This window comes from Gymnogyps californianus, chromosome 3 (genome assembly GCF_018139145.2).
Source record: "Gymnogyps californianus isolate 813 chromosome 3, ASM1813914v2, whole genome shotgun sequence".
Lineage (NCBI taxonomy): Eukaryota > Metazoa > Chordata > Aves > Accipitriformes > Cathartidae > Gymnogyps > Gymnogyps californianus.
Window position 1 is genome coordinate 72,216,439 of NC_059473.1, and position 13,131 is coordinate 72,229,569.

Consider the following 13,131-nt stretch of genomic DNA (forward strand, 5'->3'; position numbering starts at 1 on the left):
CGCCGCGGCGCCCCCGCCCGGCGCGCGGCGGAAACGGGCTGCCAACGGCCGCGCCGCGCCGGGCGGGGGCGGGGCCGAGGCCAGCCGGGCGGAGCCGGGGCGGGCGGGAGCCCAGCCGAGGCCCCCGCCCCGGCCGGCTTTGCCCCTCCTCGCCCGTGGGGCTGCGCCATGTGCCGTGGGGACCGTGGCGGTGGGCGGGGGGGGGTGGTGGGCTTTTTTTTTCCCCCCTTTTTCTGTGGCCAGCGGTGGTCGGGGCGATGCAGTGAGCTGGTTTCGCTGGGGCTGGGTGCTGATGGGGTGTCAGGGCCACCCCCCTCGGGGCCATGGGGCTGCACAGGGGTATTCGGCTCACAAGAGGCGAACCCTGCAGGGGAGCTGCACCGCCCTGGTCAGCCCCACGGCGCTGACCTCTTGGCCAAAGGCAGCGTGTCAACAGGCAGTGTAACAGGGAACCCCGGCTGGTGCCTCGCTCGCTGGGGTGCTCCCTGAATAAAGGGTGGTTTGCTGGCGGGGTGGCGGGCGCCCCGTGCGTGGACAGGCTGCCCGTGCAGGCCTGAATTCTGCCACGAATGCACCTCGCTGCTGCTAGAGAGGCCACTCACAGAGGGGCCTGTGGAGGGCTCGGAGCGTGTCTTTTACACAGCCGTGCTGTCAAGAGGCTATCCCATTCCTGTATTTGTAAAGAAGGCCTTAGGTAACAGACTGTGAAACAACACCTATCCCTGTGCAGCAGCAGGAAGCCCAGAGGGGAGGCCATCTTGTGCAGCTGCAAGAGGCCTGTAGAGGAGGCCATCTTGTGCTGCAGCAGGAGGACCATAGAGGAGGCCATCTTGTGGCTGCCACACGCAAGGGATAGGGAGGAGTGACATAGCACTATGGCAGCAGTGTACGTGCTCAGGGCTTGGGGGGTGCGAGTTGTGTACCCTCACTACAAGAGGAGATTCTGTGTGGAAATAAATACATAGCCAGGCTCTAGTAGTGTCTGCAGGTTGCCCTTGAACGCAGTGAAATTATGCACAGCAGGAAGGCACATAGGAGCCATCTTTCCACCTGCGTGGAAAAGCCAAGCCCTGCTGGTGGGAGCAGAGTGCTGCCAGATCTGCAGCGGGTGAGAGCGCAGCGCTGAGGCACGGAGGCCCTTGGCCTTCAGCAAATCTCCAAGCCTGTGCAAGGTTTGGAAAGTAAATCACACTTTTGATTTGTGTTTACAAAGAAGTGTCATCTGATGCTTGCCTGATGTGTTGTTCACTCCACTTTTTAATAGCATTCTGCATATACCTGACACAAGGTTAGAGGTTATTTTTCTTTTTTATAATTCTGCTATGTGATTGACTGCCTGAGTTCTTCAGTGCAGAGTCCAGGAAACCAGGAAAGATTGGACACAATGGAAGAGATTCCTCACAACAAGCTAAAGTACATGTTATGTTATCAGGAAACATAAATTTCCAATAACTTTCTGCTGGCCATTTGGGAACAAATGGCTATTGTGGTGGGCTGCGCAGCAGTGAGAAGGCCTCAGCAGCCTCTCCTACTCGAACCAAGGGAAGTCGAGGGGGCTTCTTGGTCAAGTTTTGCCATAGCATTCCAGGAGATTTTAGGCTGGTTGCAGCTTGTCAACTACTAGGATATTTTGAGCTGAACACTGGAGTGAAAAAGGAGAGCTAAAGATAGAGAAGAATCTGGGAAATAGGGAATAGAAGGTTTGACAGGAGCTGCACATACTTGATAATGAGTGGCCATTTTCACAGTTGTGCAGTTTCTGACCTGCCGTGCTCCCGGTGTTGCATCATGTGTAGATTTACTGGGAACTTCCCCCCTGCCCCCCCATTTCATCCTTGGGCATCTTTGGATTTTCATTTGTGCTTAATGCTTACAGGAACCTGAAATCTCATAAAGAAATTTAATTGCCTTAGTTTAAGGTGAGAATTTTTCTCCACTTCCTGGGGCCAGGAGTTAAAAGACACTTAAAATAATATTTTTTTTCCAACCTTTGTTTTGCAGCTCCAAAATTTTTGTCTGTTGTAGTAGCTGATGGGGAGGAGGAGCTGAATGGGTCCATTCCATAATTTCGCAATCTTTGTATTTGCCCTAATTTCCAATTTGATCTGGCAGATTTAGTCTTCTTACCCTAATCTCTTTTGTTCAATTAACAAAGTTTTAAAACAAGTCACTGGCGAACATGGGAAGCTTAACAGAATCTGCTCCCCAGATCCAGGCTAACCTGCTGAACGCTAGTGGGATTTCTTACCAGTAGGTGTAAAGTGAGTTATGTGGTAGAGGTATGTGGTGGAGCTAACCTGCTGTTTTGCCTTCTGTCCGTGGCACAAGCCAGTGCGCCAGGTCGCTTTCTTTCACTCAAGTGCACTCCTGCATTTTAAGGAAAAGACTGACTGAAGTAATTGATTCTTCAGGTTTGACAGTGACTGCTGTGAAAGACTTCGGGGAGTGGAACTTGGAAGCTGGAGCACTGGTGCTTGCAGATGGAGGCCTTTGTTGCATTGACGAGTTCAATAGTATCAAAGAACATGACAGAACCAGTATCCATGAAGCAATGGAGCAACAAACCATCAGTGTTGCAAAGGCAGGGTGAGTGGCATGTTAACATATGTGATAAAACAATGATGTAAGATGTTTCTCTTGTACTTACAAGTTGGAGGGAGGTTTGTCATGCTGATTAAATATATCATTTTTCTTTGTTGTACTTAATAGTTTTGTTCTCAGCAGTATTCTTAAACTAGACGAGTCAACATTTCAAAGGACAGTGCAGTGGACCAGAGGTTGCAAGCGATCAGAATAAATGCATACCCTCTTCACTGTTGGATTTTCAATCTACCACTGTAGGCCAGGGCACTTTTCTAAGAAGACTTGGTGTTCTTTTTCTTGTCCTTTGCTGCGAGTGGTTGTAGTAATTGTATGTGAAATGAGGAACTTTGTGAGTTTTTTATTGGAACTCAGAAAGTGGGACTTCATTTCTCCAAAATCCGGCATGGTAACAAAAGAAGACCAAGAGATTTCCAGGCTGCTGAATTTTATATGTTGGGCATGGCATAAATATAAATTCTTGCTTACTTTAAGTTCCTTGCTTTCTTTTTCAAAGTAGTGTGTGTTCAAATCTGCTGTTTCCACCCCCCCACCACCACCACTTCGATCTTTGAGCTCATATCTCATTCTGTCAGTCATACACAGGTCTTTCTTGTCCAGGCCCAGATCATTTCCTGGCTGGTATTGCTGAAATCTCTGCTGCTCAAAAGGCATCACCCTTTCCACGTTCCTCCTTGTCGCCTTCAACTCAGCTTTTGCTCCAATCACATCTTCTTGGCTCTTCTAACTGATCACTTCCTTTCTTTATTGTGAGCATCTCCACTGAAGCTCTCTATACCCTCTTTGGCAGACAGTGGACAAGTAATGTCGCTGTCACCTGGGAGATTACTAGCCTTTGCCAGTAATGCAGCTGGGGACAAATATTTGGAATCAGCGTGGTCCTATCTACTTAGTAAAATAGCGATATATTTTAGCTGGGTTCCTTGTTGCAGTTGCTTGGGTTTTGTAGACCCCAAAACACAGTTTGCTACCTTGCACATATAGCCTCAGTTGCTCACTTTTAAGGACTACATATAATGAGGATTTTTTGAGTAGTAACTTAGCACAGATACGTTAAGCACCTTGTTAAGTTAAGGTCTTATTTTGGTGCATGGAGATAAGTTTTTTTCCCCATTGGGTATAAGGTAATAGAAGATCTGTGGTCCTTCCTCTCAGTTACAGAAGAACTTTGGACATGAGGCAGCAGTTACTCAGGAGCTGACTAGAAATAGCTCAGTGACAAACCAAAGTTAGAATACTTCTGTTGCTGCCTTAACCGAAAAGATTACATTTGGACTACTAGAATAAAAATAATCTCTCCCCACATCTAAAAACACATGCCAGGATAGCATGGTTAAGAGAGGAAAATGGCTGTTTCCCTGGAGAAACAGTTGATATGGCTGCCATCATTATTTGGTGGGGTTCATATTCATGACATGTTTACACACAAGAATAAAACATACGTTTATATTACATTTTATTTTGCTTTCTTAAAATGTGAATTAAGCTAAAATGTTACTTTCCATCATAAAAAAGTGTTTCTATACTGTATAAATCAGCAAAGTAGTATTTATTTCTGAGAAGTTATGTTGATTTTCACCGTTTAAGGACCTAGCTGTATATAGAGATTACTCATGGCCATACTGCTTAGTTACTTTTGGTATCCTGATCACTGTCTTTCTGTCTAGTTGCTATTCTCTGACTGAGAAATGCTGTATATATAATAGTACAATAATTGTGTATATTGTTTAGTTCTTATGGTCTTTCAAGGTAAGATGTGCTCTTTATAACATAAAAATGTGATAATTTTTAACACTTTGGAATCATTTCCCCTACCCAATTTAATTCAACCATAACGTTCACCATACTTTTCTCTAGCTTGGTGTGCAAGCTTAATACAAGGACAACTATCCTGGCAGCAACAAACCCAAAAGGCCGTTATGACCCTAATGAGTCTGTCTCTGTCAACATAGCTCTTGGCAGTCCCCTGTTGAGCAGATTTGACCTGGTCTTAGTATTGTTAGATACAAAGAACGAGGAATGGGACCGCATCATTTCATCCTTCATCTTGCAAAATAAAGGTAAGAGTAGTCTTTTTAAATTATAAGGTGGTTTTTTGTTTGTTTGGTTGTTTAATTTCCCTGCCTTTCAGTTTAGTTTGTTATTCTTGAGTCTTTCATATTAATCATTGTTTACATTTTTGCTATGGTAGTTTCCTGCAGTATGGTTGTTTTTCGAGCAGGAATAAGATCGAGATCATTAATTAATTAATAGAGGTGAGCTGAGAACACTATACTTTATGATCATTTACAAGAGATTTTGGCCCAGACTGCTTAGTAAGTGGATAGTTTCCATCTTGCGCCTTTACGTTGCTTGATATGCAGATCCTACACACCATGCAATTGTACATGCTGTTAATGGGAAACTTAATTCAGACAGAACAAATCTGAGCTGCATGTGCTGCAGGGCTCAAAGAGTGAACAGTAGTGTTCCCTACGTGGAGCTCTGTGCTCTGGAATTTGATTTTAACCAGCCCCTTCTCCATCCGCTTCAGGAACTTTGATCCCCATTAGGGAAGAAGTGGTTAGAGGAAGCTTCTTCAGCTAGCTTCCTTCCTTTCCCAAAATGTTTCCCTGCAAAAAATGTTCAGAATATGGCAGGTAGCTTTTGGCTCCTACAAAGTAGGTAAAATCGCCAGAGGAGGTACATACATTCATGTAGCATTTTACATTTTAAGGAATACTAGAGCACTTAGTACTGACTGTACCATCTGGTGGGCAGTGAGTCTGACAGCAGTTCTGTTGAAATTACTGGAGGCTTTACTGTGGATTTTGATAGGGGAGGGAATGGATGGCGTGTAAAATTCCACACTGGAATTTGACCAGGTCCTGGAGGACTAGTGTACAGACAACCCAGTATGCCCCAGAAATACAGTAATGTGTCTTTTATAGTTACCGGTCTATTTAACAGGGATCCTTAGGAAAAAGCTTGATGTCTGTTGTTATAGAATTACTGACTAGGCAGTTGTAATGCAGGTTACCCAAGCAAATCAGAAAAGCTCTGGAGCATGGAAAAGATGAAAACCTACTTCTGCCTTATAAAAAGTATACAGCCAAAATTATCTGATGAAAGCAACCTGATCCTTGTACGCTACTATCAAATGCAGCGTCAGAGTGACTGCAGAAATGCTGCCCGAACTACCATTCGCTTATTAGAGAGTTTGATACGCCTTGCAGAAGGTAAGGCCGTGGCAATTTTATTTTTAGGCTAACAATTAACCTTTTTAAAATGAATAGAGCAGGAGTATGATTATAGCCAGTAAGCAGAGTAGCAGCTTTTCCATAGAGGTAGCGATAGGTGATTCTTGTATTATCTTTCTAATCTAAAGAGACTTGGAGTTGGAGATTTTGAATGTGGGAAAGGGTGTTACATTTAGATTATCAAAATCAGTTTTAATTTTGCTGTTCTCACACCCATAATAAAAACTAAAACCACTGGAAGAAATCACATTTGAGAGAAAAATCTCAGAAGTTATGTGTCTTTATGAAAAGCAATCTCAGGATTTACTTTACTTCATTTGAGTCCTGCGTTGCCATCCTAGTCAGCCTGAGAAAAGGTGTCGAGTATTTGCTTCTATCCTAAAATTAATATAACATCCAAAATAACACGGTTTTGTTTCCTTAAGTATCAATAATCAAGTCTGTATTTTGCAATACAACTTCAACATTTCCAACTGTGAGTTCAAATCATATTTCATTTGTAAGAACAGAAACAAAGGAAGCAGTAGGCCTCTGTCTTAACGTGATTTTGGTTTATACAATGGCATATCAAATATTTTCAGGATGAATTTAAAAGAATGAACTGTATTTTTGTATAACAATCATAAATAGTCTTTATGCCTTTTTATGCCAGTCAGCAATGTAGTGCTTCCTGCATCAGATGTTTATATTTTGTTCTCCATTTTGGGGGAAAAATTATTTAAGTAAAGACATTCCTAACTTTAGGGATTCACGTGTTATTTTCACATTCAGTGTTTCTTCCATTCTTATGCGTTCACATGATTGGGGCTTTTACTAGCATTTTGTTCTTTCAAAGTATTATATAGATAGTATTAACTAACCTGCCTTTCTCTTGCTGAATAAGAACTGTGTGTTTCCACGGCCAATTAGGAGGAGAGCTTCATGTGGCAAATTACTTGCATTATATCCATTTACAAAAATCAGTTTTGTTTTGCTGACTTAAGAAAGGGAAGGAAGAAAAAATAAAGCTGTAGAGAAAAGCATTTTAAATAATACTAAATTTGTGACACAGACCAGTTAGAGGAAATCAAATCTTTTCTGACCTGTGATGAAAATTAGACTTAATTTTTTACTTTATGGTGATGACACGTACCTATATAGATAGGGATGTTTCATATCACACTCTTTGTTGTGATATCCAGTACTTTACATTTTTTAACTCCAGCATTTTGAGCATCTTTATTTGAACTGTCACTGTAACTGTAATCTGGAAGTCACATTACATTCTTTACTAGTAAAAGTAAGCCTTCCAATTCCTGTTGAAATTGACACTAAAATCAAAAGGATTATATTCATGCTTAAGTTAGGCCCATACACAAGTGTTTGAAGAGCTGAAGAAATTTGAAGAAATATTCTGTCCCTTTTAGTATAAAAAATTGCTTTTTGACTTTGGTAACGCTTGCTTTCAATGCCCATTTATTTTTGATAGCTCATGCCCGGTTGATGTTTAGGGATACTGTGACTTTGGAAGATGCTGTAACTGTGGTATCAGTGATGGAATCTTCTATGCAGGTAAGGTTTCTTGCAGACATTGCCATTGCTGCAATATCACATTTAAGGGATTCAGTTTATCATGTAGATGTGTGCCAGCTCCCTTCGTCTCTTTGGAGAGGGTTTCACGGACTCAGGAAAAGTAGGTCATCAGAGATCTTGAGAAGCCATTTTTAGTCCATCTTGATTATTAAAATCCTTAAACAGAGATTATACCGAAGAATCTGGATTGGTGATAAACGCCTGGTACCTTTTTTTATAGACTTTGCAGTCTAAGTGAAGTCTTGGCGTACTATTGACTTTTGGTAATCTACATTTTAAAGACCTTTTGAGCCAGAAATTGTGCCTATATCGCTGTGTTTAATAGCCTCTGATGGGTTTTTCTTCCATGATGTTATCTTGTCACTCATTAACTAGGTATGAGAGAACCAAATCATTTTTTTGGAGCAAGTTTCAAACAGTTGCCAAGACCTACACTTTATTCTGCCGTTAGATCATTTTAAAATGTGTTGGTGGTGATACCAAAACTCAGAACTTTTAGAAACTAATTTTACTCTGAGGAACCTCAAAAGTCCAAAACTTTGGTTGCACTGAAAATTGTGCATTCCAATTACCACATGGATTTGTGTAACGTTTCTGTGTAAAAAGGCATTGAAAAAATGTGGAAGGCTAGATTTTAGTTTACTGTAACATTAGGATGGTGAATGTAAAGAAAAAGCAACACATTTAGAATTAATAAAAGGAATGTGAATCTGATAGAGGCTTTTTTTAAATGGAAATGTGGAAAATAATATAGACACTGTTACTTCAGATAGAATATTTTTAAGGGAATTAAATCTTCATGCTTTGGAGTAGAAAAAAAAATTACCATAAACAGATTATCCAAAGTTTTATGCATGGGGGTTTTTAGCACGTCTGAAATATTTGGGTTTGGTTCTGTCAGAGATGGTGTACTCCACTGCACAGATGACTGGTCTGATCCAAAATGGCATTTCCTATGTCTCTGTATAGGTTGATATGAATATATTCAAATTAAAACAATTTTATATAGTACCCGTTAGCTCAATGGACCTTAAAGACCTTTGCAGGAGTAGATATGCTCCTTTTTCGGAGAGAAAGCTCTTCAGGATAGATGCACAAAGTCACGTATGGCAGGTAGGCACTTGTGGTCTCCCTTGTTCTTTCAATGGGGATTGAGAGACTAATTGCAGTTTGTGCCACGGATAGTCTACTGCACAGTGTTGCAAATGGAATTTGTCTCAAAAATACTACGGGGCCTGACCTTATTAAGTAGCAAAAGATTATTTCGCTGTCTGCTGCAATTCATCTTGCACTGTTTTGAAGAGCTCAGCTTTTCAATGACAGCACTGCATCTAAGCTAAAATAAGAAACCGTACTAATATGTCCAGTTGAAACAGCAGAAGATATCACATAAGTGTTCATTAACTGTAATTAAACCTGTAATTAACTAGATGGGAATTTGATGGGACAGTGGTTTCAAAGCAATATGACTTTGGATATAAGAAATATGAAATACTCAGGTTTTTTCATAACAGATCAAAAAGTGGAATGTATGTGTATAATAATAATGAATGTGTACTGCCATCTGTGTATCTCTCTACCTCATCAGCACGAATAAATGTAAAAGAATTGTTTTAACTGTGGGTCACTTTTTCATATTTATACAGCCCTGCCCTCAAGGGCTGCAGTTTGCATAACAAGCATCTATCTAATAAGAGTCAGTGAGAAATCTGCCTGAATTATGACTGCAGAAGACTACCTGGGAGTAGTTGGTATGCTCATATTTGCTCCACTCTTCACTTCTTATAAGCAAGTAGGCAAATGTGTTCATTTTTGCTAGGAATCTGAAAATTTGAGATCTGCTATTTAAGGCCAAGTTTTACTTTCCTCCTGGAAAGTATAAATGAATCACTAAAACAGTTTCTTTTTGATGGAAGTGATTAATTTGTGTTATTAAAAAAAATAGAAGTCACATGCAAAAGTTTATTTTCAGAAATTGATTCATTCTCTAGGAAAAAAAAAATTTAGGTATAGGTACATCCTGTGTTTCCTGCCTAACTGTCAGTCTGTAGAATGAGGTTGTAAATGGGGAAGTACCAGTGTCATTCTTGAAGGACTGGCTGCCACCTTTCAGCTCAGCAAACTCTGTCTTCAGCACTGTCTTTGCAACTTCTACAAAAAGTCATAGTCTTGCCAGTATAAAATCAAAGTTCACAGTTCTCAGGTCACTGTTCAGATATTTCTTGTGAGACCTCTTGGGAAAGGGGACTATCACATTTTCATCACCAACCTAGTTCATTGGTGGTTTTTGTTTGTTTCGTCCTCTGATTCACCCTTATTTTTCTCTTTCCTACTTTGTCGTTGTGCACATATTCTAATGCCCCCTGGCTTGATCTTTTCTTTGCCTCATTTCCTCTTTGTTAACGTTGTCTCCCTCCTTCTCTTGGTCATGTTTTCATCCTTGTTTTGTTCCCTTTCCAATCCCTCTCCTTTTACTTCCTTTTTACATTTTGTCTTCCCATCCCTGGGCACTTTTACACCCTTCCTTTCTGCTAACTTTCCCTGTAATACTTCCTTTTTTCTCTCTCAGTTCCACAGCGTGTGGATTTGTCATATGGCTACTTTCCTCTACTCAGAATGGTATCTCAGAGTCTCAGAGGGGCAGATATCTCAGAGACGTAAGCACCAGCACAGGAATGAAACTTCACAGATATCTTAAATTGAGTCCCATCCCAGTTAGAATTCCGCACACATACACACACACAAAAGCACATTTAAAAGAAGCTTATTGTGATGGCCAAGTAAAGCATTGAAAAGTCAGTGAGGGCAAGACATAACTGTAACCCCTTAGGCATATATCTCAAGATATATAATCATGTATTCCTTTTTTTTTCATTGGATCCTTAGGTCACAGGTTGACAGTACTCAAGCCAAAAGCAACTATCCTTTGTCAGTGTTTTGCTCAATGTTTTGTTTATTACCTGCTGTTCTAAAGGTAGAATTCTCAATTTCTTCATGTGTTTTTCTGTGGAATTCATCTCCAGTATATTTGAGTATTTCAGAAATACCAATTCACTTATCTTCACGCAGTCATTGTGAAGTGATGGGATGGTCCTACTCCTGTTCTGTGATCTGGAGCTGAATTACGCATGATCCAGAAGAAATTGTCCACTGGAACATAGCCGGTGGAGATGGGTTACCATACGCAGAGATGGTTAGGGCCCCAGTTTGAGTAGTAGCACTTTGAGTGTTTGAGCACATTTCCTGTTGACTGCAGTTTCCTTCTGTGCACATACCGCATCAGGATCCCAGTTACAGGTTTATTGCCTTTCAAAACCTTTGCTTAACTGGCTCATTCTGAATCACAAGAACTGGAACTTAGCGTCAGAGATAGAATCTAGTTCTCCTTGGCTGCTTTTAACTGTCCTAACCAAGAGACTGGACTTTCCTTTGTACAGTCTCTGCCTCATTAACTATGAACCTTCCAGTCCTTGAAACAAATACAGCAGAGAGGTTCTGCAACAACCTTTTCTGTGACTACAGACTAATGCTTCTATCTGGAACAGATCTGTCATGGTCCTGAAGTGATATGCGAAAAAAACCTCAAGTGATAACTTCAATGGGATGCATTAATGGTTGCATGGACAGCCTTAGTTCTAGCACTGTGTAGTTTTAGAGGGCTTTAATTAGCCACCAGAATGATGTTTTTTCAATATAATTTTTTTTAATACAAAATTTTAAAATTTAAAATGGAAGAAGCAGAAATTGCCACAAATAAAAATATGTGGTCTGTGTGATGCCATATGTAGCAATTTCTGGTTCTAGAGACTCCGTTGACTTTTGCTATTGCTCTCATGGCACCTCATACACATCTTGTTCATTAGTTGTATTGAGCTTTACAGATTAGACAGGAGTGGTAAATGCTAGCTAATCTGTGGCAAAATAGAGGGTTTGTGGTGTGGTTTTTTTTTTCCAAAGAGCAATTAACTACAGAGCTATTCTAGATTATTTGTTGTGGAACAAATCACTCTGTGCAGATGCTCTGTTCCAAATAAAAACTACTTCATTTTCACAAGGCACAGCAAAATTGTCCAAGATTAAAATCACTTGCTCTCTGGAATTATTCCTGAATAGTTTGTTACTCTTAAAGAGCTATTCAGAAATATTTTTGCCAGTCAATGTACCCTGTGTTGACAAGCCTTAATACCCAGGTCTTTCCATTTAAATAATTAGGCAAAGCTAATGAAAACTTTTAGCAGTCAGAACTAATTCAGTTATAAAAGTCACTCACATGAGCAGAATTTTTACAAGGTATTTGGAAAACTTCTTTAATCCTAATTTCCATTTTTTAGTAATGATGTTCTCAAGCCTTAGGTAGACTTTCCATTTTTTGTATAAATAAAAATAAACCAGTACGAGTAAACTGCAGGCTTGATCATATAATTGCTTTATGTGTATGAGCAACTTTGCCTGTGTGAGCAGACCTAATAAGATTATTTGTGTGAATACAGTTACCCGGTAAATATTTGCTACCTTAAGCTTTAAAATATCTAAGGGAGAATTTTGTATAAAATGGTCTCTGCTGTTTAAATTTGATGCTGAATAATAAAGATAGCTTCCTTTTTTTTTTTTATCTCTTTGGTGACGTAGGGGGGTGCACTTCTCGGAGGCATCAATGCCTTACATACCTCATTTCCAGAAAATCCAATGGCACAGTACCGAATGCAGTGTGAACTCATATTGGAGCGACTGGAGCTGCAGGATCTTCTACACAGAGAGCTACAAAGACTTGACAGGTTATAATACGCAAAGTAACAAAATAATTCAATAGCAAAAAAGAATTGTTTGACAATAATATCTGGAGAGGGTCTAAAAATAGAATCTGACATTGGGAAGGGAATTGTTCTTTAGAGGACATGGATAAGCAGGGAGATTGTTTTAAAGTAGCACTCAGATCATCACAAGGTCATTTCTCCCTCTGGATTATGTAATTTACAAAGAATTTAAGAATATTTTAATCAGTTCCCAACTTGTATCTCAATTCTATGCTCAGATAAGTTTCAGCGGATCTTCTTAGGGTCAAGTGCCAGATTCTGTAGTTGAGCAAATAATTTTATATAACTTTTTGTTACTTGCTTGGTGAAATACAGCAGATCTGCTTCATATTTTTTAAGCCTTCTTTTGTGTTGGGCTTGTCAGGATCCTTCCCTTTCTGTTAATGGAAAATATAAGCCTGAATCAAAGTTCTGTTCTTTTGGGTGATTTTTCTTTTTTACACGCTGGAATTTTCACTGTCTCTTTTCTAGTTTTCAGCTCACTGCAATAATCTTTGGAAAGTCTATTTGCTGGTATTAATAGAAAACTTTTAACGTACTGAGGCTGAGAGGAAAACACTAGGATTGGAAGGAAATAAAATAGAAAAAAATAACATTTGTTTCCTGAAATGAGATTAGGCTCTGAAGAAACTCGTGCTTTCTTATTGTTAAAGGAAGACAAAAGATTAATGTTATCAAAGCTAATGGAAACAGCTGGGAAAATACACTTTTTCCTTTAAATATTTTTCAGACTTATTTTGTAACTCATAGTAAGGACATCTTAAATAACTACAGGGGCAATAAAAGCAGATGAAAGTGGGATATCTCCAACAGACAGACAAAAGCTAGTTTTAAAACAGAGGTGTTCGTAAGGGATCATAGAAATGCAGGATGGGATGGGAGATCAAATACAAAGACAGGATCAG

The 13,131-nt window shown here is 40.0% G+C and overlaps 1 protein-coding gene across 1 annotated transcript in view; it reads left to right on the forward strand.

The window, feature by feature from the left end:
* MCM9 (minichromosome maintenance 9 homologous recombination repair factor) overlaps positions 1-13,131 on the forward strand; it is a 49,234-nt gene that overhangs the window by 32,622 nt on the left and 3,481 nt on the right. The window contains exons 7-11 of the mRNA XM_050894550.1: positions 2,412-2,586; positions 4,459-4,661; positions 5,616-5,819; positions 7,309-7,391; positions 12,042-12,187. Of these exons, the coding sequence (XP_050750507.1) occupies positions 2,412-2,586; positions 4,459-4,661; positions 5,616-5,819; positions 7,309-7,391; positions 12,042-12,187 (811 nt within the window). The remainder of the gene's footprint in view (positions 1-2,411; positions 2,587-4,458; positions 4,662-5,615; positions 5,820-7,308; positions 7,392-12,041; positions 12,188-13,131) is intronic.